A 27276-nucleotide genomic window follows, 5' to 3' on the forward strand; every position below is an offset into this window, starting at 1 on the left:
GATCAGCTATTAGAGAGAATACATCCAATTCAGATGTGGAACTGGACTTGTGAAAACTTGCAGTGTTTTGCACAGGTGAGCAGCCTAAAGGTTGGTGGGTTAAACCAGAAGTTGTAGGAGCTGGGCAAGATAAGGTAAGGCAGTGAATCAGCAGAGGGAATTGTATGGAAACTGATAAAGGAAGGGGACTTGAAATCAGTTAGGAAGAAGCTTGATTTTCGGGAATTTTGTGTGCTTGCTTTAATTTATCTTAATCTTGCCTGTTACATACAGAATTTGAATTATGGTGTTTTACTGTCTTAACATTAGCTAATTATCATGTTTCTTAGTTCTAAATCACTTTCAAAATCCCTGCAATATTTTTAGGCAGGGATAAGTGGCTTCTGTGCTTTTGGGTGTCTTCCAGTATGTACAAAGGGGTTGCAGTAAGTGGGTAGTGTATCTGGGATTAAAGTACACTGTAAGTAGCATAATGATTATTTCACACTGCTTCTGTAACTGTATCTAAACTTCCATCAGTTCCTTTCTATTTCTGTTCTAGAAAATAATGTAAGTTTTGCAGATTTTATTGTTGGGTTGCAGTTACTGTAACATACACTTGTTGATTGATTTCATTATTTATTGATGGTAATATGTTGCTCTGACAGAAACTTGTGATTTGTTTGCTTGTACAGTGTTAGACGCACCATTTTAATTTGCTTTTGAATTTTTATATTAACTGAAAAGTAGAGAGGGAAAGAATAGGAATCATGGTTTATCTTGGATATCCAAACTTGCTTTGGGACATTACTGCCAAAGGCAATTACTCTTAGTGATTATTATGTTTACGAAGTTGTTGTATTTTCTCAAACCACAGTTCTTGTAAAAGGATAATTAAGTTAAAGCTTGGGCTATTCTTTGCAGATTCTGTGGCAGTGCCAAAATATTTTCAGACAATACATAGTTATAAATTCAAAGATATCCTTTTAACTTGAAAGTTAAAAGCCAAGTAGTGTAAGTTTTTAAACTGATATTCAGTAAACTAGGACAGTAGTAAGTGTAAGGTGAAAGCAAATAATTTATCTTGCACTGTCATTAGAAATCAGATGTGAAATGTGAAAACTTAAACTTTCTTCTTGCTCTGAATTAATTTTTCTCCTCTTTATCTTTTGCAGATGGGAGGACAAAAATCTTTCAGTTTGTAGCTATGCTTGCTGAATACTTTAGTGATCAGGTTTAGAAAATGACAAACTTCTAAAGGTTTCATGCTGAGTGTTTATGTAAAGTATAATTTAAAAGCTGATATTCTCTGATATTGAGAAATGATTGGAATGACTTCTGACAGTTAAGCTGTTTCAGCTGATTGATCGGAGCTTAATCTTAACCTGTACACTTAAATGAGGTTTTGTGTTCTTATTTTAAACAAAATGCAAAATTAAGTGCACTTCTGTAAGAAAACAAAATCTGTACTGGCTAAATTGTCACTAATCCTGATCTTATATATTTAGGAATTTTTGAAGCTGTATTTGTGCAGAATTTTTGACACACTGCAATGTAAATGGAAGTTAGAAATAGCATTATTAGAAGTTGTAGAATACAAGAAGTTGTGTGTATAAGTCTAGATTTAATAACCCATATCAATACAATTTATGATGTTGCAACTGAAATACTGTACTTTTTATGTATAAAACTCTTCCCAACTTTTAAGCAGATTTACACTTTGCACATAACTTTGCCTTTTTATGAACTTAGCTTTGCATAACCTATGTTAAAAGAAAGCAGTTTCAGAGGCTACAGATTTATTCCTTTTCCCTTAGATTTTCTGTAGGGTTCTGTAGAAGTGATATACAGGTTCATTTTAGCAAATTCCGGTGGTATCATCTTAGATTTATAATGAAGCTTTATTTTCATGAGGACTTTAGGATGGTTGAAGTGTGACCAGCTCTGAAAAAAGAAGGATCTGATTTCTCCTTAGGCATCATGGTCCAGCCTTCCTGTTGTTGGCACTGGTCAGTGTGGTCATTTGATCTGCAAGACCAGTGCAGTAGCTGGGATTGAAGCTTGTCTGGCTAACTAGAATAAGTGGCCAGAGCAGGAAAGATCATGTCTTTCAGCTGCTGTCAGCTTTAAATTAGCTGAGGGGAACACAAAATAGCATTCTGAGAAAGAAAAGCAGTTGATTTAATACGTCCCACCTCACAATGACTTTTTAATTTACAAAAGGAAAGCTTCACACCATTTGGTAAAAATACAGGTATTTTCTATACATGTGAGGAAATGATACACCCTTGTTAGAAACTGACTTTGTATTACCTCAGAAACATAGAATTGATTTTGAAAGAGATGAGTTTTGTTATTACCTCTTACTTCTTATTATGTCAATTCTAGTAGACATAACTGCTGTAGAGAAAATTACAAATCTTAAAAATAATTGGTTTTGGCATTTTTGGGCTTCAGTGTCAACATACAAAGAAGAACAAGTGGAGTAGGACACAAGTATGTAAATATTAGTATTGAGTCATTTGAAATCACTTCCCTGTGATTTCATAACAGCAGTAAGAAATGAGGTTGGGTTTTTTTTTTCAGGCAAGCAAGCAGAGGTTGGCAGTGTAAAAATTTGTGGAGCAGCCCAACTTAATCTTTACTGAGTGTTATACAACTGTTTGCCAGTATTCACTGTTTTGGCCTTTTTTTTTTAAAGTTGTACAGTCATCTTAAGTTACTCCCTTTTCATAACTAAAATCAAACACTCTGGTTAAAGTACTTAAAATGAAAATTATATTCAGTAGAATACAACTGAATTTTTTCTGTTTGTGGATTTTTTTACGTCCTTCTTTCCTACCTCCCATTCATTCCTGTATCACATGTACTTAAATATGGCTTCTGGGACACATTTAATGTCATGTGTGGGATTTTCTTTTTTTAATTACGAAAGAGAATATTTAAAAGAAACTCAAAACTTCTAGAACTTTAGCTTTAATCTTGAGTATAAGGTCAAAAGAGCTTTCACAGTTTCAACTGTTTGAAAGCTGTCTGGCTGTAATGTTCAAATCTTTGTCATTAAAGATGGCCCTTGTTAACATGAGCTTATAGAAGTAGAAAAGGCACACTTTTCTTTTAATCTTTTTGTTTCCTTTTCATGTTATATACTTGTTGCTACCTGCAAAGTAATTGGACTTTTGGGTACATTCTGCCTAGATTAGTATTGTCCTTGGATGTGCAGAATATATTAAAATTCAAAATTATTTGGGATTTCTCTTGACTTTTAAATTCAGAATTCTTGAAATATTACTACAAGAAACTTAAATTTTCAATATTAACTTGTAGCTTTACTGACTGTGAGTGGTTATTAGACACAGCTGTTCACTTATTTTCTGTTCTTCCCAGAAACACTCTATCTATCCTGGTTGCATGAAAACACCAGAAACCCCAGGTTTCTGGGGTTGCAGTGAATCAGCAGGAACCTTGTGGTGTTAATTAGATGCTATTAACAACATCTGGCTTTGCTATTTGTACTCCTGTCTTTTTCTGGATAGACTAAATAAGCAAGACCACTTCAATATTTTGAATTTGGAAGCATCAGTTTCTGGTAATTGAAGATGTGGCTTTTAAGGAATGACTTGGAAAATACTTTAAAGATTAAATTTAAGGGATGACTTGGAAAATACATTTAAATTTTAATTTCATCCTTTAATGGTTCATATTGTGTATGTATGTAAGTAAGTTTTTATGGGAAAATGCAGAATGTGATATACATGGCTGTGCTATTGTTGATTTGTCTGGTTGTTTTTAAGTGGTGGCTTGAGGGGACCATCTCTTAGTGCAAACTGATAATCTTTCTCTTAGTTCTTACGGATCTGGTACAACTTTCTTGGGATCCATGCTGATATTTACAGGTAGGAGGATTTATCTAGCTAGCACAGGCAGCAGTAGCAGTAGTGAGATAGAGGCGCAGGCAGGCAGTTGGTGCCTTGAAGTTTATAGAAAGCCCAGAGGCTATTCCTTTTTATGGAGTGAAGACCAACAAGCTATTTCAGAGTTAGGAGAGCAAATACTGAATTTATGTATGGTGAGACCATATATATATGTCTCACCAAACATAAATAAGGTGTAGCTGTAGCTACAGCTGTAGCTGTAGCTTCTTAGGAAGCTTTGTTTCAGCCAAGTTTACTGACAAACTGTACACTTACCCTTTTAAAAGCCTGTACCCATCAAATGTGTGTTTGGGGTCTTCACGGTTTAGGGTTAGAAGGTTATAAGCAGTACAATATCAGGAAATACCTCTGTAAGTGTAGACTTGCACATGAAACCCCCTCATAACTTGTACACAAATTAAGGATGAAGTGCTAGGCACTTAAACTGTATTATAAGCATAACAGTGTTTTAAGATAGTTGAAATGAATCTGCTCATTGCAGATGAGCAGAATATTTTCATTATATGGGAATGCAGACAAAAGCAAGATAGCTGTGCCATAAAATGGGGATACCAGTTTAGATTGGTGGAGGTGTTCCTGCCAAGGAACTGATGCTGGACTTGAGAGCTTTTCTGTGTGTTACACTGTGCATAATGATCACCTGCAATCACATCTCCTGTGATAGCTGCAGTAGGGCAGGTATTACCAACTGTTTTTTAGAGGACATTCTAAATGGGTAATACAGGCATGCAAAGCAAGAAAACTACATTATATAAGTGGTTGTAGATTGACAGCAATGGTGGTAGCAAATTCCTGAGTACGAGCTGAACAAAGAAAATGGAGGAAGAGGCAGATAACTGAGACGAGGTTTCCTGAGCGGAGAGGGTGCAAGGAATTGAGATAAGGATTGTAACAGAAAGAAAACCTCTCAACAACATAGGAAAGACCATCAGTGAGCTGTACAGAGATTCTCTCTGGTGTCCTGGAAACAGAAGGTCCTGGCCTTAGTTGCCTGTGGTCCTGCCACCTGGCTCCATCTGATGCTGTCTCCACTGGACAGAATAACTGGCAGTGTGGTGATTATTACTGATCACCCTGCTGATTTACTAAACCCCCCCTAGGTTGGTGCAAAAGAGTCAGTTGTTATTTTCAGGGTGTTTGCCAACAGAGGTGTACATGGAGATGAAATGCTATAGAAAACACAGGAAAAAGTAGCTGAGGTAGACAGAAAAGGAACAAACACTATGTTCAGTAATCACGTTTTATGAATCAATTGTCATATAAAAATCTTACCTGAACTCTCTGCTGTTGTTAAAACCTCCTCTTGGAGAGTCCAGTGACATTTTCTCCTTTAATGAGTAGGTGAAAGTCATTCTAAAATATACCAAAGAAAGTAATTATAAAAGATTAACAGTACCAGTTGCATTAATGAAACCTTAAAGTTTACAGTTCAGACTTTGTAGCTTTGCTACATAGCAAACATTGTAATTTTTCTATCCAAACATCTACATACTTTCAAAGTATTGGTGTTTATTGGTTTTATTTCCATGGTTCCATTTTTTAAGATCTTCAGTAATTCTGTCATTTATGTATTTCTGTCATTTATGTCAGTCCCATGGTCTTATGCTAGAATTTAGTTCTTGCCAGGAATATATTTCAGCACAAAGTTCAAATGTAGTTTTTATTCTGAAACTTCTTTTGAAAATCAGTAAGTATTGGAGAAAGGGATTTTTTCTTGTTTGGTTGCATTTTTTAATGCCAGTGTTTATTATAAGTTGCTTAAGACTAGCATGCACGAACCTATCTGGACTCCTTTGTGTTCTGTAAGATACTACTTCTCACCCATTTATTGCAACCTGTTAGCTTTCTGCCCAATTATGTATTCCAGAAAGTTTTTTAACCTTGATCTTTGAGCTCTTCAAGACATCAAAGCTCCTTCAGTTTTCTTGTCATCTTATTGCAGACATTAATTACCATGTATTTATTCTGTGTTTAATTATTTGGTAGTTTTGATTATTAATGGGTTTAAAAGGTTTTTTCATTTTCAAACATTCTATCAAGTTATCTCATCTTCAAATGTAAACTTTTTTCCATGTAGCCAATAATTTCTGTGTGTAAATATTTATTAGCTGTAACTTCTAATCCTAGAGCTTGTTTAAGATAAAACAGCTCAGGAATCTGGTAATATCCCATGTCTCTTATATACAAGAGAGCACCTCAAAAATAACTGCATTTCTTCATACAATAAAATACATGGGTATCAGGTGGCAGGGTGTTCAGCAGAAATTACTTTTAAATTACTGTATTTTATTATGGTAACTAGTAAAAGCCAGTCTCTTCTGTGGACAGTGGTAGTTCAGGTTAGCTGGTTTAGACTTTTTGTGTTTCATTCCTTGGACTTCCCTGAGCAGTTCAAATGTGCTGTAGGGAGTGAGAAGATGCTGTAACTGCTTTCTACTTTACGGGATTTTGAATATTAACAGTGGTAAGAAGCAATTTCCCTTATTTCAAAAAAAAGCTGGTAAAATATATAGTTCACTGCAGAAATGCTAATAAGCTGGAGCAGAGAAATTTAACAGAGGAAATCAGTACTTTATGTATGTTTCTGCTTTGAGTTTTCACCTAGAGAGTAAATCTAGAAGGGGCTTAGTCAGTTATCTGTTGGATTTGGTTTTTAACTTGCATTCCTCTCTGCTTGAAGTCTAGTTTAAGATGTTGAGTCATGTATAAATACTACATTTAAAATATGAATCTAGTTCTTAGAATTGAGTGAATTAGAATAGATTTTGTTTTCTTTCCACTCCTTTCTAAGTAAGTGCCAGCAAGCTTTATGGGTTTGTTATTTAAATGGGATTTGTGCCAAGTCATATTATATTTCATGTTTTTAAACAAGTGGTGCTGGTTTGCTAGAGACTGCAGAGTTTTTACCCACAAAGGGCTGTACTTTCAGCATCTGCAAATGACCGGCTTTTGTGTCCTTTTTGGGCAGACTTCTAATACTCTGAAACAGAAAATTGGCTGATTGAACTATCTAACTAAACTTGTCTGTCCTCTTCTGGAAAATTGTTGTATTGGAGTGGTATTCATTTTGTTTGTTGTAACTGCTTTAAAATTAAGCTCCAAGTCCCATGGATTGGTCAGAACCATAACTTTCTTTTAATTATTCTGTTTAAAAGAATGTGCCTAAATCCGAATTCTTCTTTATTCTGTCCTTTCTTTCGGGTTTCCTGTGACTTTTCATTGACAGTAAGATGTGACTGATTACTTAACTGGAACATGGAATAAGTAACTACAAAGATGTATCTGTAGGTAGGGTTTCAAAGAACATTTCTCTTTGTGGTGCTGTTGGTGTAAACAACACCAGCCCCTGACTCGTGTTTGAGTGTTCATGTGGTGAACCTGATCAGGAAGCTGGTCCAGGTTAAAAAAAATAGCTGAGCAAGGAAAACAATGAACAGTTGTGAGTTATGAGTGACCTGCTGATGTTTGGAATTGATGGGTAACTGAAAAAATATTTCTAGAAAGGAAAGCCTGAGACAGCTGGAATTCAGGTGGTTATGGGATTTTATTATTTTGTATTTTATTTCTCAGTAGCAATAAATGGTATTTGACATACATTTAGGTAGAGATGTATTAGCTGGAGGAGGAACATAAGTCAGTTTATCCCATTGCAATTCTCCATTGCCTTCTGCAAAGAGCTGCTTGAACTGCAGGAGAGAAGAAGAGGGATGGGAAGATGAAATGAACCTTGAGATTGCAAGCTTCATTTTGAGGATTGCTGGTTTGGGAGATGGTGGCTAACTTATGAATAGGGACTCTTCATAAAGGAGACAACTCGTCTGCTTCAGCCAATACTGCCTCAGAGTCCACAGCTCACATGGAGGTCTGCAGGATTTGCAGAGCTTCAGTATTCCGTTTGTTTTGGTTTCTTGCTTGCAAGGCCTTTTTGAAGTTTAATAATAAAAAATTAACAACAGAGCTACTGTTTGGACCTTATAAGCTAGTGATCTCTGCCAAGGGGTACTACTTCACTATTAAATAGCACACTGGCATACAGTATCACAGAATGTGATCAGTTTGAATAGTGATTTGTGAAAGAGAAAATTATATAAACATGAAGAATTAATGTAGAGTACTCTACACATGCTGGTCCCCCTAGCTTCCAATGTATGTGGAAGTTAATCAGAAAAAAAGCACAAATTGTGTAGCTGTGGAGGGTAAATTTTGAAGGCTTCAGTCCCAAGTAAAGACAAGACCCTCTTGTATAATTGATAGCATTTTCAAAGTGTGCTGTGGGTGCTGTTTTGATGTAGTCATGGTTAGTAATGGTGGTAAAGTTTTGACATCTTCAGCAGTTTGTAGAAATAATTCTTTATGAGAGAAAATGGGCATTCAATATAGCCCATCAGATGCTAACAAAATGGATGGGCAAGGGCAAGCTTGTTCATGCTAGCTGTAAATCAAATCAGTTTATTTTCCATATGCAGAAGGGTTTGGCATTTTAGTGTGGTATTTAAACTACATCAACCTCTTTCTTATTATCTAGAACTTACAGAATTCACAGCACAAAAGATTGAGTCACAAAATAGTACAGAAACATGTAGAGATCACCACTGAATGCAGTTGTAGAGAAACAAAACATCTGTATGCTACAGTGTTTGAGGGCTACAGTGTTTCAGGTGATATTTGACACTCTGCAGTGCTTGGAATTCCCCATGGCCAAGGAGAAGAGAAGGTGTGTGGAGTCTGTCTGAAGCTGAAACTTAAGGCTACTGTGCTGGGAAAGTTCAGGGCACTTCTTTAAGCCTTTCACTTAGGAGGTTTTTTTTTCTTTTTTAACCTAGTTGTGTCATTCTTGCTTATTCAGTCTTCATAGGTACTTACAAATCCAAATCTTGGATATGACTGCTTTGTGAGAGCATGTAGTGCACGCCTTCTGGCATCACAGTTGTTGATTAGAAAACATGCATATGTTATGAAAATTAAAATCCTAAAAGGTAATTTTTTATCCTTAAATATCTGCCACTTATGGCAATAGGAGATAATTTCAGTGCAAGAAAGAGAATGTGATTTTTCTGTGTAGTCAAATGTACCAGTATTTCTAAATGTCATGTGACACACAATGTCAACTAAAAACAACCTTTCTTCAAAATGGGCACCTTCACTGTGCAAAAACAGTCTTTCAATCTGAATGCATGGGACAGTAAAGTGCCTGAAGATTAAGCTGCAGTAATGTCTTGGGAGGAGTTAAATTTTTCGTAAAAAAGAACAAAATCAGATTGTTTTTTTCTCTCCTTTTTCCCACCATCTCAAATCCTGTCATCCCAGGCCATACTCTTCCAGGAAATAGAGTTGGTAATAGAAATTCGAAAAGGTGACCCAGGGAAAAAAAAATAATTTTTTAAATAGTAGCAAATAATGAGGTCCACAGCTGATGGTATTGAGGAATTCTAAATAGTGGCTACATTTGCAAGCCATATGTTCATTCTTATATTACAATTCATTATGTTGAAAAGTAAAATAGAGCAAATGGTTACTCATGCTAACTTTGTAGTGAAACCAGTGGTTCTATGACAGTTATTTTACCGTAAGAATCAGAGATTTAGTTTTGTCTTTTTAGGAAGAATGGCATAACAAAATTCAGTACAAGATCCTGTGGCAGGGCAAGGTGATATTTGTTTCTCTGATTTTCAAGTTACCTGAGATGCATTCTCTGACAGATGTAATTTGCCTACACTCTTGTGTCCACTTGCAGCCAGCCTTGTGCCAAAGTGGTTTAGTCAGCATCCCTTGTGAGTGACACGGGACAAGAAAAAAGCTGTAAAATCTTAATGGCATCTCTGGCATCTTTATTGACTGGTAATGTCAAAATGATTTTTGCATGATCTTTTATAAGTATTTTAATCGTCATGAGATGTTGTGATATGCTTTTCTCAATCTTCAGCTTCCATGAGTCACAGGAGGGGCATCTGTTAATTTTCTGTTTTATTTATTTCATACGTCTTAAATATGTGTCAGTAGTCTGTTTTGGGGATGCAGTAACAGGAAAAGGAGCAATATACACAGGAAGATGCAAACTCGTGTTAGGCTGCAGGCTCCTCCACTGGTGGCTGTTCTGATGAGGCCTTGATGCTGGGAGCACTCCTGTGGGAATGGTGTTCCTCTTTATCGGGGCAAGCTGAGCTTTAATCTTTGTCCTGCTCCTTGGTCTGCTGTGTGGATATTGACATGCATGTGCTGACATCCACATTTCTGTTGATACATGTTCTCCTAGTAGTACTTTTATAGCTTTTTAAAATACTAGTAGCTTCCATCTCAAATAGAAAAATAATTTTTAGGGCATGGATCAACTAGATTAGTGGGGAGGGTGTTAAATCACTAACAAAGAAGTACTCAAAGATGTAGTTGTTTAATGACATAAAATTGACTGTAAGAGATTCAACAATGAAAAGGAGAAAATAATTGCTTGGGTGCAAAAATATGATTATTGGGTTTACTTAAATCTGCCATGCACGTCCTAACAATCAGAACTTTAATGAGTTGGTGTAGTCCAAAGCGCAGACAGACATCTACGCAATCAAGTTACCATGATTTAGCAAATCAGCCACATTAACTAAATGTTTTTGTGCTCTTCTTCACTGTGAATGCAAAGAAAATAAATTTAATTTAAACCTGCTTTTTGGCAGCTGCAGTTCAGTGGTGACAAAAGATACCCTCAGACAGTGGATTTTGCTTCAATGACCAATCTGCATAGTTTTGATTTAGAGGTGTTGAGATTTAGAGCTGTTGTTAATCTTTCCCTTTTATGTAATGATTTTGGGCCTTACAGGGTAGGTAAGTTTAAATGATTATTGGAGTGTCTCCTTAAAGTGGGAAGAAAAAAATGTGCAAGAAGCACATGAGGAGATATGTAAACAGAACGAAGAAAATTGTGAGCCTTTCAAAAGTGATGGGAAGAGTTCTGTGTGGAAAACAGAAAAATGGTAATTAAAGAAGGCAAGCTATTTTTTAATAGCTTTAATGAGATCTTGGGAGGATTCGGTTGTCAGTTTTCCAAGAAATAAAAACCATATATAAAAGCTTGATGTTCAGGTAAGGCCAGATTCCCTGTATCCAAGTGCTAAGAACTTGCTGATAGTGGAAGCAATGGTTAGATGAAGAAGGGCACATATTTAGAATACATACTAAGATGATATATAAACTGTGTTTGTTTATTTATTTATTTAAATAAAACACAGTGGCATGGTCTCAGTTTTGATAACTTCTTACTGATTCTGCTTAATATTTCAGTAAGAAAGACCTCATAGGCTTTCCAGAGTAGTTTCTATTAATGTATTAGAAAATTGTGTGTAAAACATGTCAAAAACATGAAAGCAGAACTTAACCCTTCCTGAAATGTTTGAACAAACAATATTTCAAGGATTAAAATATTGCAAAATATAAACTCAATGCCATTTACTTAATGACAAGATTTGGCACTTTACTGGCTTTTGAAAACTTGGCAAGAGCATCAGGCCTCAAGTTGTACGAGGCATTTGTGGTTAAATATTGGAGAACTGACTCACTATTTAAACAATTTCAAGTCAGGCTTCCTTTTCAAGAATTAAGCTAGATTCTCTCTTCTTCCTTGGCCCCATTACTTAATTATTGTAGCCTTCCACTATATTTTCCCATCTCCTGCCTTACTCCTTGATCCTGTATCCAAAAAGGATTTCCATAGCACAGCTCTTAAAACTTCAGTCCCATTTTTGCTGGTTTATTGTTGTGTAAAAATGATGCTTTCAGTATATGCCATTTCTTAGAGGACATTTTAAAAGAGATTCAGATTTTCCAAGAATAAAATAATTTATAATGCTTGCTTGTTTAACGTAATGTCATGGTTTGGAGTTTGATGTTCTGCTATTTCTTTTAAAAGGATGCAGTTAATCTGGCAGACATTCACAGGAAACAATATGGTGGTGTGGACCTGGAGAAATTGTTTCACTAAGAAATTGAAAAATATTTGCATGTGTGTAAGTTGTTTTAGAAATGATACCAAGTAAAACATAAGTCTTGTTTCTCTGGAAGTTTAGTGTAAGAGGATAATTTTTTGGAGAGCGATTAAAGAGTAGAACAAGTAACGAATTCCCACATCCTCAGAGGGACTAATGGGGATGGTGAAGCAAACAGCATTTGCTCCTGTTCAAGGCTCATGTTCATTAAAGACCTAGAGTTTTCAAAATGCACTGAGGTAAAAATTTGAAACTCCATTTAAGGCTGTATGTGTATCTGTGTTTGTGTGCACTTGTTGAACAGAACAGTTGTACCAACCTAGTACCTGAAAGGAAATGTGTGCTTACCCTTTATATTGCATTGAGACAGGCCAAAGTATGGGGGTATCACATCTGAGGATAAGGGGATGCAGTTCTTAGAATGTCATGCTAGAGCAAAGTGGAGAGGTGTAGGATTGGTGTTGCGTATTTTGGTCTTAAATGCCATGAAGTATTTAGGGTTGGCACAACATTGCTGCCTGCTGCAGTTCTCTCTCTGCTCATCTTAGCTGAGCTACTTGACCTGGTCTTTAATCTTCACTTCTGTGGTAAGTGTGGTAAATATAAAAGCTTTTCTGTCAGAACGAGCATGTGTTTTTTTAAAGGAATTACTGTTGAACAGTGTTCCTGCAAATGTTTAACTATCTCACCTAAATTTGAGCATTTTGCTGAAATGATCACTTTTAAGGAGAACTGTAGAGAATTAATTTAATAGTAGCCTACCATTTCAAATTTTTGCATAATGACTCTTCAAGATCAGTTGCTAGTTCTGAATTTAAACAAACAAGACTCAAATGTTTCATTTTATTGCATTTTAGTTTTATTCAATTATATTGGCTATTTTTATATGGCACTAATAAACATGAAATAAAAAGTTGTTGTTCATTTTGAATCCAAATATATGAAAACATATACAGCAAAACAGGCCAAGTTGTGAGGTGATCTGAGTGTTAAAAAGCAAGAGTAAGGGAAAAAAAGTCTCCTCAGAGTTTGAGGAGCAGGCAGTTGGCAGCAGCAGAAGGTGCCAGCACAGGAATGCTGCTGAGAGGGCGAGTTCTGGTGTTATCCTGCATCAGCCTCCTCAGGGCGTGTTCAAAGAGGCTCTGAGGGCACTGCACTGAAATGGCAAGCTGGTCTGCTCAAGCTGGTGTGTGGTTGCAATAATTTTGTTTTCATTGGAGCCAGAAAGCTTTTACAGTTTAGTTTGGGTTATGTCAGTTTTGTTGTTTTGTTTTTGTTTTTTTCCTTTGGACAGGGCTAAAGAGAGAAAGGGTGTACATTTATTGCTGTGTTTTAATCATAAGTCTGACAACATGCTCATTTAATAAAAATATTGAGTGAAAACTCCACCTGTTAGCATAAGCAAAGTTATAAACTAGATTCTGCAGCTTCACCTCAACCCTTAGTACTTTGTTTTCCCTAATTGCAGCCAGCGGCACCAAACTATTTCTCAGCATGTTTAGTTTCTTCTTGGATCTCCTTCATTGTAGTTTTTAACTCTGCTATGGTTTGTTAGTACTGCTTTTTTCATCCTTCTAAGGTAGTGAGGCACCTTCAATATTAATTTTCTTAGTAATCGTTGCCAAGTGGATGAAGGGCAAGGACCGTGTCTGACCCTGGTTCAGTTTGCTTTACTATCAAAGCGCCTTCTACCCAAAACGCGTTTGCTTCTTGGGTGTGAATTGTTGTTACGTTGTTGTGGGTCAGACTGTGCAAGGCAGGAGCCTTCCAGAGCACCTGAAAGAAGATGAGTAGGTTTGAATGATGGTGGCAGGTGTGGGCAGGCAAGGAGAACATTTTGTGCTTCTTTTGCTGTATTTCTCATGGGGTTTCTCCCTGTTCTTCTGAACACTCACATGCCATTAAATCCCTGTGTTTCCATGGGACAACATTCCAGCTTTGGCACCTCTTTTGTCTGTTGTGACTCCAAACATTCAAGTCAGTCTTTGCTGATGTACAGATTTTACTTTTTTTCTTTTTGGTAATTATAAAGCAAAGAAGCTCTTTTTTTGACCATTGGGGAAATAAAGCTCTTGGATTTTAAGGCCACACTCCACGATTACTAGCTTTATTTTATTGCTTCATCTCTTATGTGCATGTGAGGTCTGGTACGTGGGAGTCCCATGTACCAGAAACATTTTGTTTTCCAATTGAAAAACTTGGCTTCATGACAGTGAAGATATGCTAGCCAAAATAAACAGAAGGTCAAAGTATAGGTTATTTTAAGTCTGAGTAGGATACCAGGATTCTTAAATTATGTAGAATTTGCCAGCATGGATTACATCACAACTCTAAAGACATAGGATATATCACATTAGGTACAGAGGTTATCCATTTCATCTGTTGCACTAGCCAGTTTTGAAATGGGCAGTTTTCAGCTACCAGCAAAATTCAAGACTGACTGCAGTACCATTCAGCATCCTTCACCTATATTTTGAAATTAATAGCATGCCAATAAAACAGTCACTGTCTTGCTAAATACCATTTTTCTTACATGTGAAATTGGTTTCTCTTATTTGTCTTCTGTCTTACACTTTCATACAAAGTTTATTTTGTGTGGAAAGCTAAAAGGTGTTTTGCTGTATTGACTACTCTGGTTAATGAGGATAGGGTGTAATGAGTTACTTAGAAATTTTCTATGTATAACCTGAAATGTTCAAGTTTATACTCTCAGTTTAATCTCTGAGGCAACACTTTCCAGGTGAAATTATCACCTGCTTAGTTAAACCATTGACATCAAAAAGTGCTCAGAAACAGAGAAAATGAGTTAGAATGTATCTGTAGGGATTTGGTTGTGATTTCTTCAAGTATTTCCTATTTGCCTGTGAGATTGCAGGATGGGCAGGTGTACTGAAGCTCACTGTAATACTAAATTTGGGGTACTTCTCTGAATCCCTCTGGAAGTGTCAGCATCCAAATTCTTGAGGGCCAGGAATTTTGAACTTTGGCAGGAAGTTATCCAAATTAGTTTTGCTCTTTCAGTGTGTTCAATTGTCTAGCACATTATTTGTGATATTTACTCCTAGTGTCTAGTTTAGATGCAATTTAGACATCCAACGTTTGGACTCTGTTTCTTACACACTAAATGGAAAGACATAGCAGAGGACCTAGCGCTGTGGCAAGCTGGTGCTCTGGAAGGCCACTTTGAAAAGACCGTGCAAAAATGGGTTAACACACGAAGCACCCTTGCTTCTCCCGCCTTTTCTGAGGTGTCCTGTGGTTTGGGGTTTTCTCTCCCTGATTTTTAGGAGGTTTGTGAGAGAAACTTATCTGTACGGAAAATATCTCCTGAAGTTAATGTTTGATTCTGCAACCAGAGCATGCAGAACTAAGTTAAAACCAGCTTTTACATCAGCTTTGCAGCCATGACCTGAGTTGAATGGGGTGACTACTGTGGCCTTTCTTGTGCAAGGGGAATACACACCTTGTTTGGATCATTCCCAGCCTGGAGAGACTGCAGAATTGCACATGTTAGAATATCTGCAAGCTTTTGACTGTGTAGTTCTTTTTAAAGTAACCACTCTTGTTTACACTGCTGCCTTGTCTTCCTTGACTTCTGAGAGATTAGCGTAACTTGTTGGCCCTGCTTAATCTGTGAGGGAAAGAGCCACATTTTACTTCACAAAGCCAAGTAATAAATCTTAGTGAAGTTGCAGCAGTTCCTACCTTTCACTCCATTAACAAGGTTTAGATGAGTGTTGGTCCTGGTTTGCCTTGCCTGGGATGTTTTCCCTTGCCATGCAGTAATGAATGAGTTAGGGACAAGCAGAAGATACTCTCCATCCCTTTCACCCTCCTTGCAGGACTGCACCCAACCATCACTGATGCTTTGTGAGTGGGAACTTACAGCTACTAAATTTGACATTGTAGACATAACTTAGGGTTGTGACTTGGAAATGTCTGCTTTTTCTTGTATGTTTAAGTTTGGGTAAATATTTTGCAATCTGGGAAAACTTTAAAAAGTCCTGAACTGAGTAAACAGCCAACTTGTGATTGGAAGGAGCTGTTTGGAGAATTTTGTTATTGCTTTACATTTAAAAGAAGTGAGGTGCTGCAAGTTTGTGTGCTTTCTTTAATCCATTATAAAACTCTGTTTAGATTGTTTAAGAATCATTCTTAGGTAACTGAAATAGGCTACTCTGCTTTAGGTGGCCAAACCACGTAAAAGGTTTAAAACTGCTAGAAAAATACCAAGGTAAAGACCAGTGCAAACATACTTGCATTAGGATAGCTGGCTTATGAACATTTTAATTTTAATTATTTTTCTAATGAGTACCTCCTAAGATTTCACCAGAGTGGGTGGGTCAGGTTTTCTGCTCCCTCTTTCTATTCACCTGTTCTGAAAATTTTAGCAGGGAATTTGGTAAACTTCAATCCCAGTAGTTAGTAAAATGGCTAATTTTTCTGAAAACTGGGTGGATGTGGCTAAGGCTGTGATTCTGCCGCCAGCTGGCTCTGGTACTTGCTAGACTCTCTGCTAGCTGGTTTGGTACACTAAGCCAGCAGAAATCTAACCTGACCAAAATCACAGTTTAATAATACCAGCTAGATTGGGTAGGGACATCCCATAACCAAAGTGTGGCCTTGCAGAGGGATAGGTACACAACTGTATGCAAAAGTACACCTCTGTCAAGCAGTTCAATAAATTTACCTTGTGGTACCTTTGTGAAATCTAGAGTTTAGTTTCAAGTTAAATATAAGTTGTTACTTATTTCCTTTTTTTAATGTCTTATTGCAGAGCACTCACAAATTTACGCTGAGTTGATATCATCCATATATGTTACTCAGAATGGCTTTAATCGGTCACACTTGAAGTATCAGTTTGTCCAGTATCCTGTTTCTGACAGTAAATAGTAAATTCTGAGAGCCAGTAGTAAATATATAGGGAAGGGAGTAGTAAGAAGGAGCATTTTTTGATCATTCCTTAACACCTTTCTACGTATCTGCACCTTAGAGACTTTTTGAGTAAGATATGACATTGTTGAGTTTTAAAGTTCTTTGTGGAGCTTACATTTGTCCAATTTATTTTCTGAATCTTTAACTTTTTGGAACTCATTCTTACAAGACATTGCAGATCACAAAGCTTAGCTACAGACCATCTGCAAAAAAGAACTTTATGTGTTTGAACCCCCCTTAATAACGTCAACTGCTGTTCCCTAATGGTTGCATTTGGAAAATAGTTGTGCTTTATTTGTTCTCTTTGTCATCTCTAATTCTGTACTCATGCTCTGTGTGCTCCTTTTTTCAGGCCGAGTTGTCTAAGTAGCATATTTCTGCTTTTACCCTGTCTTTTTTGAGAGGGGAGGCCTGATGGCATACATTACTACATCTGTGTGTATCCTATGGATTCATACAATAGAATTGTATTTTTGGTTTGGTACGTTTAAGTGTTTCCAAACAGTTATGTTTCATTTGCTTTATGATAGCTGTCCAGCTAGAATTTGCGTTGGACTGCATGACTGTGTGACTGATCTTTCCAAACAGATAGTGCTCCTTTGCTAGGAGTGTTATTTTTGCATTTGCTAGTGTTGAGTTTCTGGTAATCTCTTGCACAATTTCTTCACAAGTAAGAGGGTTCTGCAACTGATATAGTCATGCCTAGGACCTGGGATGAAATTAGGACTACATTACAGGTGATATTATGCAAGAATCAGAGTTCTTTGGTTTGCCAAGTTGATTTTAATCCAAGGGCAATACAGCTGATGAATACAAAGAATTGCAGCAAAAAATGTATAAGCAAAGCTGCAGTGGTCTCAAAGAAGTTTGCATAGACATAAAGTATTATTCTGAGAAATTAGCCCTTCTCTTGAGTTTAATAAGCAGCATCAAAGGAAACATCAAGTGCTTGTTTGGCAATTTTACAAACTGAGAACAGAGACTGCCAGCTGTTAGCATGATGGAAGTAGCAGTTAGCTTTAAGTGTTAAATGTGAGTGCCTAGCTAGTGTGAGAGTAATCCAGGGGGTGGGGAAGTAAAAGCAAGCAATTTATGGTTAATGTCATGGAGCAAGAATCATGAGGGAAGCAGAGAAAGGGTGATGTGTTAGCCATACAAGTCAGCATTTGTGTATGTTCAGTAGGATAAGCAAGAGAGAGTTAAATAGAGTGAGTTGTACATGTTCCTCTGTTTGTCTGCTGTGGTTTGGTTTGGTTTGGGTTGGTATGCACTGAGGATAACAGGAGCTTCACATCTGTCATTTCCACACTGAACTGGGTATGCAGTGAGAAGAGAATGAATGGAGTCCCCAGTGTGACAGGCTACATTGCAGAAAGGAGTGCCAGATGATTTTCTTCCATAGCATTGAAATGGCAGGGCAACTCAGAGGTCAGTCTTACCTAAAACATCATGAAGACCTTGCTTGACATAATACTCACAAAATAATTATAAACAAAAGCATGTATTTTTGTTAGTTTACTAACTGGCATCTTAAAAACAAGAAAAAATAAGTTATTTTAATTTACCCTTCTAGTTCTAGGTCCAATGATTAGTTCTGTGACAAGACAGCATGACACTTTGAGTATGACAGAAGCCCTGGTGCTGCAGCAGAGGCTGGGAATATTAATGGCCAAATCTAGGTGAGTGATTTTTGATTCTGCCAGTTCCCTAGCTGTTTAATTTCTTCTTCATAGCCTTGATTCACATTTGTCCTTTGAAGCTGCATTTCAGTTCTTGGTTTTCTGAAATATTGATATTAGAGCATATTTGAGACAAAATAACAAGCTTGTATGATTATTGATTATATACCCTTTGTTGTTCCTGAGGTTCAGAGGCTGTGCTTCAAACATCTTGATATACACAATATACTACAGCTTTCTTCTTGCAACTCTAGTGATTTTTTTTCTCCAAAGTGCTTTGCATTTTAAGTTCTGGGGTTTTTTAAAAGTTTTTTTAAAGAAGCAGGTATCTGTAGTCAACAGACTTGGTCAGTTATTTCATGCTGAATGCATAGAAAGTCTGATACTAACAGCATGCAGCTATGTAGTTCTGTTTGCCGTACAAAAAACATTTGAGGAGGTCTAAGTCTGGGCTTTATTAAATGCTTGCATTTGTGCCCAAAGGCTGCTTGAGGCATATGCAACTACGTTGTATGGACCAGAGTATTGACTGTGAGTCTGCTCTGGGGCTACTGTCACCTCTTGCTCTTCATAGCAGGGCATTTTCAGGCTAAAGTAGTAGCAGGCTGACAAGAACATCTGAGCATTACTGTAGTGAAGCGCTGAGGGGTGCCAGGGTAGGAAACCAGGATCAGGTGTTATCACCTGTGTCTGCCTTTCTGAATATAAGAGGAAGAACTACTACTACTACAACTACTGCTACTACTACTATAAAAATTTTAAAACTTCACAGTGCAAAGGAAAAAAAAAAGGTCGTGTACAGCATAGCTTCTCTCTGCAGCAGTAGAAGCAAACATGCAACACCCAGTTTAATTTTGAGTTGGGAAAAAAAATCTTTGTCAACATAATGCATGTTTTCATGTTATGGCCAGAAATGACATTAAAGAATTGATTATTTTGATTAGGTGTCTGGTATTTTGCCTCTTTATCAATGGATTAATTGGAGCAGCGTTGTTACCTCTGTAGGGGATTCTTGGTGGCTGATTTATACAGTCTCTAGAGTAGGAGTATCTCTTTAGAGTGGCTTTTCTGATGGAAAAAAAAGTGGAAGAGTTAGCTGCATCTTATCCCTTAGCACACTAAAGAGCTACATGGACGCCACTGCTGCATACTAATACAAATGCTTGTCTAGAAACCAAGTCATGGTTTTCTTAAGATGATGGCATTGGATTTTTTTCCTCTAGTCAGGAAAACTTAGCCCATACCATCTTCTTTCTTCTTGATTTCTAATGTTATATATCTTGTTGACTTAATAGCTCTCTTCCAGGATTTTGCACCATTTTTCATTTGTGTAGTGGAAATTTTAGTTCTTATCCAATATAAAGATGATGTGAATGGGTTAAGTTTTTATTTTCTCAGACTTTCTTGCATTTAAGAACAGAGACACCCCCTTTTTCATGGTGGCAGAGCATGAAACAGCAAGTTGTGAAACTTCTGTGAACATTTTATTAAACTGTTTTGTGAAAGTTTTGCCATACACACAGAAATCTTTAAATGAAAAGACCAAAAATATCAAGGTAGTTTTTTTGTTTTATTACTTTAGCTATGCTATTCAGTGTTACTTGAGTATTTTACTGTTTTAACACGAATGTGTAACACAATTTAATCCAAATGGAACTTAATAGAAATAAGAAAACCCCAAGTTTTAAAATATTTGTGTTGAATGTGTTTTTTTTTTCCTTCCCTTGTCTTTGATTACATAGTTTGATATACACTGCCACATGGGAAATACTCTAAATTGGAAGCACAGAGCCTCAGTGCATGGCTGCCAGCAGAGGGCTGCCTGCAGGCCTGGAAGCCCTCCCGGAGCCCCTGGAGCTGCCCAAGCCAGGGCAGCCTTTCAGGACTGCCATATGGGCTCTTTGTGTTGCCTGTGCCTGGGAACCTGCTACAGCCCAGGGCTTCTCGGGGTGTCTCTGGTGCTGTGCTCCTGAGCCAGGGAGTGCTCATTTAGACTGAACTGGAATCCACATAGCTGCCGTGTGTAAAAGCCTGGTTTAGGAAATTAAAATCTCATGCAATGAGTGGCTGGGTTTTGTTTTCCCAAGCTGCTACCATGGGAATTAAGGTGACAAATCAAATGAGACTGTTTGGTAGTAACCTCAAGTTGAGTTATTGGTAGGACTTTAACAGCTCAGTGTTGCCACTCCTTACTGTCAAATCCAAATTAACTATCATATTTGTAGTATCTACGTTGACTTTTTTATTCAGTGTCATTGGAAGATTCATTATGAAGAATTGTATGTCAGACTAATTTGCACTGGGTTGTTTGTTGATGTTACTTCATTTTTATTTCAACTAAATGATCATTTTGTTGGTTGTTTTTCTCTTTAGAGATCAGATGGTCTTCTAAAGAAGTCATGGGTAGCTGTTGTAGCTGTCCAGATAAAGAAACTGTCCCAGATAACCACCGAAACAAGTTTAAGGTATGCATCTGGTGTGATGTGCTGTGTTGCTTTCTTACAGACTAAGTCTGTGATTAAAAAAAAAGGTAATGAAAATAGAGTGCAAATTTCTGAACAGTTGAAACACTGCAGAGTTGCAGGTGCTGTGGCTACAGGTTTCTCTTGTGCCTTTGAGAGACCCTCTCTTCTCAGCAGTCCCTGGACAGGGTAGGCTTTTTAGAACAGTTTTGATCTTCAGGACAAAGAAGGAGCCTGTGATTTTCATGCATCCCCATTTCAGTTGGTAGAGCCCAAGTAAGGGGTGTTGCTTGTGGAAGATAAAGAAGGTTACATTGGGAAAGGAGTCCTTAGCATAAGGGAATAAATAGCTTTTGGGGAAAGCTAAACCTGAATGTGGGGTCATCAACAGAAAATTTTAGGACGGCTGATTTTACTTGAAGATTGCCACTGATTATACATTTTGAAAACTTTTGTCCTTTATGTGGAGAAATTTTATTTCTGAGTGCTTTTTTGTCTCAAAAATCTCTGGAATTTATAAGCCTGCGAACACTCGTTCATGTGCTTGACTTGCTAAGCATGAGCAGCTGAAGTCAGTGTCTGTAAGTCAACATACCTTTGCATAGGTCACACAAGTCAGATTTGCTTCTGTGCTCCAAACTGTCTGAGTTGTAAGAATGTAATGCTTCCACAGTGAAAATTGATTCATGTGTTGCCTTAGGGCAACAATGAAATGAGCTTTAAAGCCATGGGAATTTCTGGAAATGTTTAATATTATCAGTTAAGAAAGCTGAAGGATAAAATATTTTTCTGTTTTCTTGCTCTTTATGCACCACTTTGTGTAACTCGTTCCTATTTTTCTCCTTGTAGAATTTCTCTATTGTTTGTTTAGCGGGGGGGGGGGTGGGGGAGGGAGAGATGAAGGAATGTGATCTGCAAAATGAGGAAAATGGGCATGAGCCTCACAGGCAGATGAAACGATTCCTAATTCTTTTCAATTGACTAGATTTCAAGTTGAAAATGTATTTTTAAGGAGTAGCATTAATTTTGTAGGGATTTTTTTGGTAGCTTTTTTATTGATTAAGAAAGAATCCTACTAAAAGCAGCATTGTGAGGTAAAGTAGAGGGGAAAGATATATTGTCCAAATTCTGTAAAGAATGCAGATGGCCTCAAAACTGACTTAAAAGCAGAAAGAGTAAGAGTTTAGCTTTATACACATCTTTTCACACAAGATAACTATAAAGTATTTGAATTATTTGTTGACTTAAAAAAGGCAGCAAAATGCTTAAAACTGTTGGGGGATTCAGCACAGTGCAAGGCTATACATGTATGTGAAGGAAGCTTTATCTTGGAGCCACTTACCCTTTCTCATTCCTTTTTCCCAACTGTAAGCAGGGTTATATGACAAAGCAAATATTTTTTTTTTTTAGAAATTGGGCTCTGAAAGATTCCATTATCTGAGGTATGCCTTATCCTTGTGGGAACACTAGAATATGTACATAAAGCCAGTTTAAAAAATATTTAACTTACAAATCTCTTCTACTTTAAATTTCTCATCAGATTTTACAGTAATGTGAGGCAGCCTCATTTGTATTGTTTTTAAATAAGTATTATTTTAATTTTTTAAATTCTGGGTTAGGGTAGCACAGAAACGAGTTTGTTAAGTTATTTTTTTGTTTTTTTTTAAACATTCACTTCAAGGATTTTAACTAATGCAATAGCACAGATGGAGTGTACCAGCCAGGCATTAAGACTATTAAAAGTGGCGTTGTTTCTCAAAAGAGTAATTACCTAATGCTTTTTAATTTCTTTTTTATAGGTTATTAATGTGGATGATGATGGTAATGAACTGGGTTCTGGCATAATGGAACTTACAGACACAGAACTAGTTTTGTACACCCGTAAAAGGGACTCTGTAAAATGGCACTACCTCTGTCTCCGTCGCTATGGCTATGACTCAAATCTTTTCTCTTTTGAAAGTGGTCGAAGGTGTCAAACTGGACAAGGTATGTGGAAATGTTGTATATAAAGCTTTTTGGAAATGTATTTGATGGTGGAAGATATTTGCCAGTCCTTTGGCAAGAGTTATAAAGGCTATAGTTCTGTATGTGAATGTGGTGTATGGAAAAAGAATCCCTTATGAGGAACTACTTCTGATAGAATGAGGATTTGAGTTGCACAGTTTTCGGCATTTGTAGGTCCGGAGGACTTCAAGCTTCTGTGTGAGTATTCTTTTGGTCAACTTAGGATGTGGTTTTCACAGGGAAATTCTCCTGCCTCAGAGGTTGACTTAACTTTCAGGGGGTGGCAGTAGAATCAGAAACTGTGGAGGAATCTCCTCAGAATTCAACGAATTCTCATTTTTTAAAGTTTTAAAAGCCTGGAGCACTGATATAAACAGGATGTCCCCAACTTATTATTGCCTTCAGTAATGTATTTGTATTTCATCCTCTTCCTAAAGCAAATACCACTTTCATTAATATCAATTACATAATTCTCAAATTTTGACGTCTTTGTATGAGGTGTGTATACTTCAGCTGTGCTTAGTTATTTTTTGAATGGCTTTCATAGGAAAAAGATGGTTACCTTTCCAGTACCCAGACCATGCCTTGGCCAAGGTTGGCTCCCTGTGAGAATATTCAGGTGTTTCTCTCTTCCCTGCAGCAGACCCTGAGGGAACAGCTGTTTCTGTTGAGCTCTCAGCTTTGTTTTGCATCTTCCTACTGTGAAATAGCTGTGTGTGGTTGGAATTCTTATGCATTCATATGTTGTGAAGTTAAGTTCCAATGTTCTTCTGGATTTTTGGCATTTACCAGTGTTCTTATCAATAATTTTAGACACTGTGAAATCATAGTTTTTTTTTTTTTTAATTTCACTGTTAAAATTCAGAAAGATGGAAGAATTGGATCACATATAAACATAGTCAATGTTCATTGTCCAAGCAGAGGTAAAGGAAGACAAGTTGTTTTTTTTTAAAGGGAATTTAAAAGGCACTCTCAGTTCATCTCCTAATGAGAAATGGAGATATTTTCAAACATTGAAGTATACTCCATACTAAACTAAATTTTCATAATTCTTAAAGTAATAAACTTTGTTTTGAAGATAATCACTTTAATGGGTTTTGCAGTTGAATTTACTGTTTCTTCTGAACATTGAAAACAGATACTAATAATACTTAATTGAAATACTAATTTGAGGATTATTCTCTACAATCTAGAGTCTGCAAAATCTTACACCAAGTCTAATTGACTTCTCTGCTTTCCTTCTAATTTTTCCTTTTTTCTTATAAACAAGATTAAGCAGGCTGTGTAAGCAGCAACCCTTTCCTTCCTCTTTGTTTCTTGCCTTCCTTATGTAATACTAAAATACTGTGAATATTGGGAAAAAAAGAAATCTGGCAGAAAGTGTTCTCTGCTGCCCTTTTGCAATGGAACATTGTTCCTGAGACCTACAGTGGGTTTTGTGGGCACAATTGCAAAACTTCACTTCATGGGATGACCAAGAAGTTTTTCATTTGAGAATTCCCTGAATACTGCCCAGCAACTTCTTGCATTAGTCAGGATTCTTGTTTCTGTTTTTCCTTTAATATCAAGTTATTTCTATTGTTAAGTTGTGAGAAGCAATGATGGTGAAACATTGAGTTTGTGCTAGGTATTAAAAACCTTGCAGACATGTCTTGGGAGCACATCTAACAGATAATTCAGGATATAAAACCTGGAGAAGTTGGTATGTCACCATGTTGTGTGACAGATCATATTGTATTTAATATGAATGTATTTAAAGGCAGCTGAATTTCTCAGAAACCTACTGGGAGCTTTTTAAAGTTTGTGAACCTAGATTTTTAAAAATTCTGGGTTTTGTCCATTAAGATTCAAATATCCAATGTGAATGTTCAGAATTTTACAAAATATTAAACGTGGACTATTTACATGGCTGGATTAGGGGTCAGGGACATACAGTAGGAGAAATTCTATAGCTGCAGTGTTGCAGACATGAAGCTTATTCAGTGCAGCAGCTGCATATTGATAGCTAAGCATCCTCATGGCCCATTTGGTGTATTCCCAGCTGGGGTTGTGTGAACTTCTGCCTTGTGAAGCATTTCTGCTGGTTCTAATCTGTCACAGCTTTGCATCCCTAAATAAATATATGATGGTAATAATTGCCAGCATGTTCACATTACAGAAGTGGCTATATATAGGTAGGTAGTTTTCAGTAAAGACTGTTTTAAGATTGTAATACTCACTTTAAAAAATGAGCACCTGCACCCACGTTTAACAAGCATGTCAACTTTAACTTCATGCTTTCAATGGAAGAATAATCCAAAGCTGCGACTTTGCTGGTGAGGGTAAGTTGGGACACTCCCTGCTGTTCAAAGGCAAAGTGGCACAATACACACACAAAATACACGGTATTGCTGCTAACTTTGTGCTCTGTGTCTATCCTTTAGCCTAAAGCAATTAGTTTGTTTCTGTCTGTTTCACACAGTTTGTCTTCCTAGCTCTTCATTTTAGTCTTCTTAAAGAAACTAAACTTCTACCCAGTGTTTAAATCCTTTTCTGTTGTGCAGGTATCTTATTTTTGTGGTAGTTTAATAGAAATCTGATTTAGGAAATACAGCTGTGTAGCACCACCGTAGTTTCATTTAATGTTTTTTAAATACATATTTATTTAACAGGTATCCTTTATATTAGCTAAAACCAAAAAAAAAACAACTTTATTTTTCCCCTCATTTAGCACTCAAAACTTAGTTTTGCTCCTAACTGAACCAGTTTTCTGTTCTAATTTAACATTTGGTGCATGGGTTTATTCTTCTATTAGATAACCACTTTAAAGGTTGTCATAGTAATTTTGTGTGTTTTGGTGCAATAAAAATTTCATAACATTTTTGCTTCTTTAACAGGTATTCATTATGTGGATTCCAGTTCTATTTCTTGGAAGTTATATATATTGTAAGGCATGTGTCTGAGTTACAGGATTTTGATTTTTTTTTTGATGTATTTATAGGAATCTTTGCCTTTAAGTGCGCTCGGGCAGAAGAGCTATTTAACATGTTACAAGAGATAATGCAGAATAATAGCATAAATGTGGTAGAAGAGCCAGTAGTAGAAAGGAATAATCATCAAACTGAGTTGGAAGTACCAAGAACCCCTCGAACACCTACCAGTAAGTATGGTTCTACTGTCAGATGACATACCTGAGTGTAATGTAGTGCTTAACCAAAAATAGCATTTGATTTGAATTTAATTTTCAAGTAATTAAAAAGAAGGCTAATTTAAAGCTGAGAGGCTAATTACTAGTAATGCATTCTCTCGAGGTACTTGCTGAGGATTATCTTCAAGAAGTAAATTTTGGGTACTTAGTTGTTGCATAAGAACACTTATGAATGCACCTATTGAATGGCTTTATGATATGCTTTACCTGTAGCATTTCAGAAAAATGTTAATGTTGAGAAATATTTTTATTAGGGGAAAAAAAAGTGTAAATCACATGTGCAGTTTGGTTGAAATCTTTCTTTTGCTATGGCTAGGTGAATGGATGAGTGAAGTATTTACCTAAAATTTTCTGATATTTTTGAAATCTCAGGCAGATGGCTTGATATTTGAATCTGGGAATTCCAGTTTATTCAGATGATTTCAGAGAAATGGAAGCTTAGATAAAGGAGTCTCTTGTTTGTCAGGGGAGATATTAATGGGGGAAAGAGAAGTTGGAGGGATTTTACTAGGTGTGTAATACACCTAGTTTTCAGTGGTTGCTTTACAAATGTGTTCTGGTTAAATACTGGGATGCTGTTCTGTTTTCCATTTCTTTCCTCCAAGCAAAGTTGAGCTTTGTGAATATTTAATATTGTTTTACATATTTTACTTTCTCTTTTGAAAATTAAACTTAAGATACTTTATATCTGATTCATATACAGTAAAATGTTCTATTTTAATATGGTTTTGTCTGATTGAATCAGCTCCTGGATTCAATGCACAAAGTTTACCCAACGGCTATCCCAGATACCCATCTTTTGGAGATGCTTCATCACACCCTTCCAGCAGACATCCTTCTGTCGGCAGCGCACGCCTCCCCTCTGTTGGTGAAGAATCAACACATCCTTTACTTGTAGCAGAGGAGCAAGTGGGTGTTTTTTTCCCTTTGTACCACTGAGGTTCTACATTACTTCAGATTTTTCTAATGATTGTTCTGTAGGCTTTCACTTGCGTTTCTGTATCAGGTGTAATGTATTCCTAAAGTATTTTAACTGCCTCAGAAAAGTGTTTGCCTTGCCTCTTTAAAATGATACTTTGTAAAATGGCTTGCTGAGGAATTTATATTTTATATAAAAATAAATAT

The 27276-nt window shown here is 36.7% G+C and overlaps 1 protein-coding gene across 3 annotated transcripts in view; it reads left to right on the plus strand.

The window, feature by feature from the left end:
• The window catches only part of FRS2 (fibroblast growth factor receptor substrate 2), a 49821-nt gene that overhangs the window by 13727 nt on the left and 8818 nt on the right, over positions 1-27276 (plus strand). For 2 of the 3 annotated variants that reach the window (XM_064419471.1, XM_064419470.1), the window contains exons 2-6: positions 18393-18498; positions 20872-20963; positions 22760-22946; positions 25945-26103; positions 26897-27060. In XM_064419471.1, coding sequence (XP_064275541.1) covers positions 20898-20963; positions 22760-22946; positions 25945-26103; positions 26897-27060 — 576 coding nt within the window. In that variant the 5' untranslated portion in view covers positions 18393-18498; positions 20872-20897. Of the gene's footprint in view, positions 1-9733; positions 9753-18392; positions 18499-20871; positions 20964-22759; positions 22947-25944; positions 26104-26896; positions 27061-27276 lie in introns of those variants that run through there. The other variant, XM_064419472.1, reaches the window with a different exon arrangement.

This window comes from Passer domesticus, chromosome 5 (assembly GCF_036417665.1).
Source record: "Passer domesticus isolate bPasDom1 chromosome 5, bPasDom1.hap1, whole genome shotgun sequence".
NCBI classification, from domain to species: domain Eukaryota; kingdom Metazoa; phylum Chordata; class Aves; order Passeriformes; family Passeridae; genus Passer; species Passer domesticus.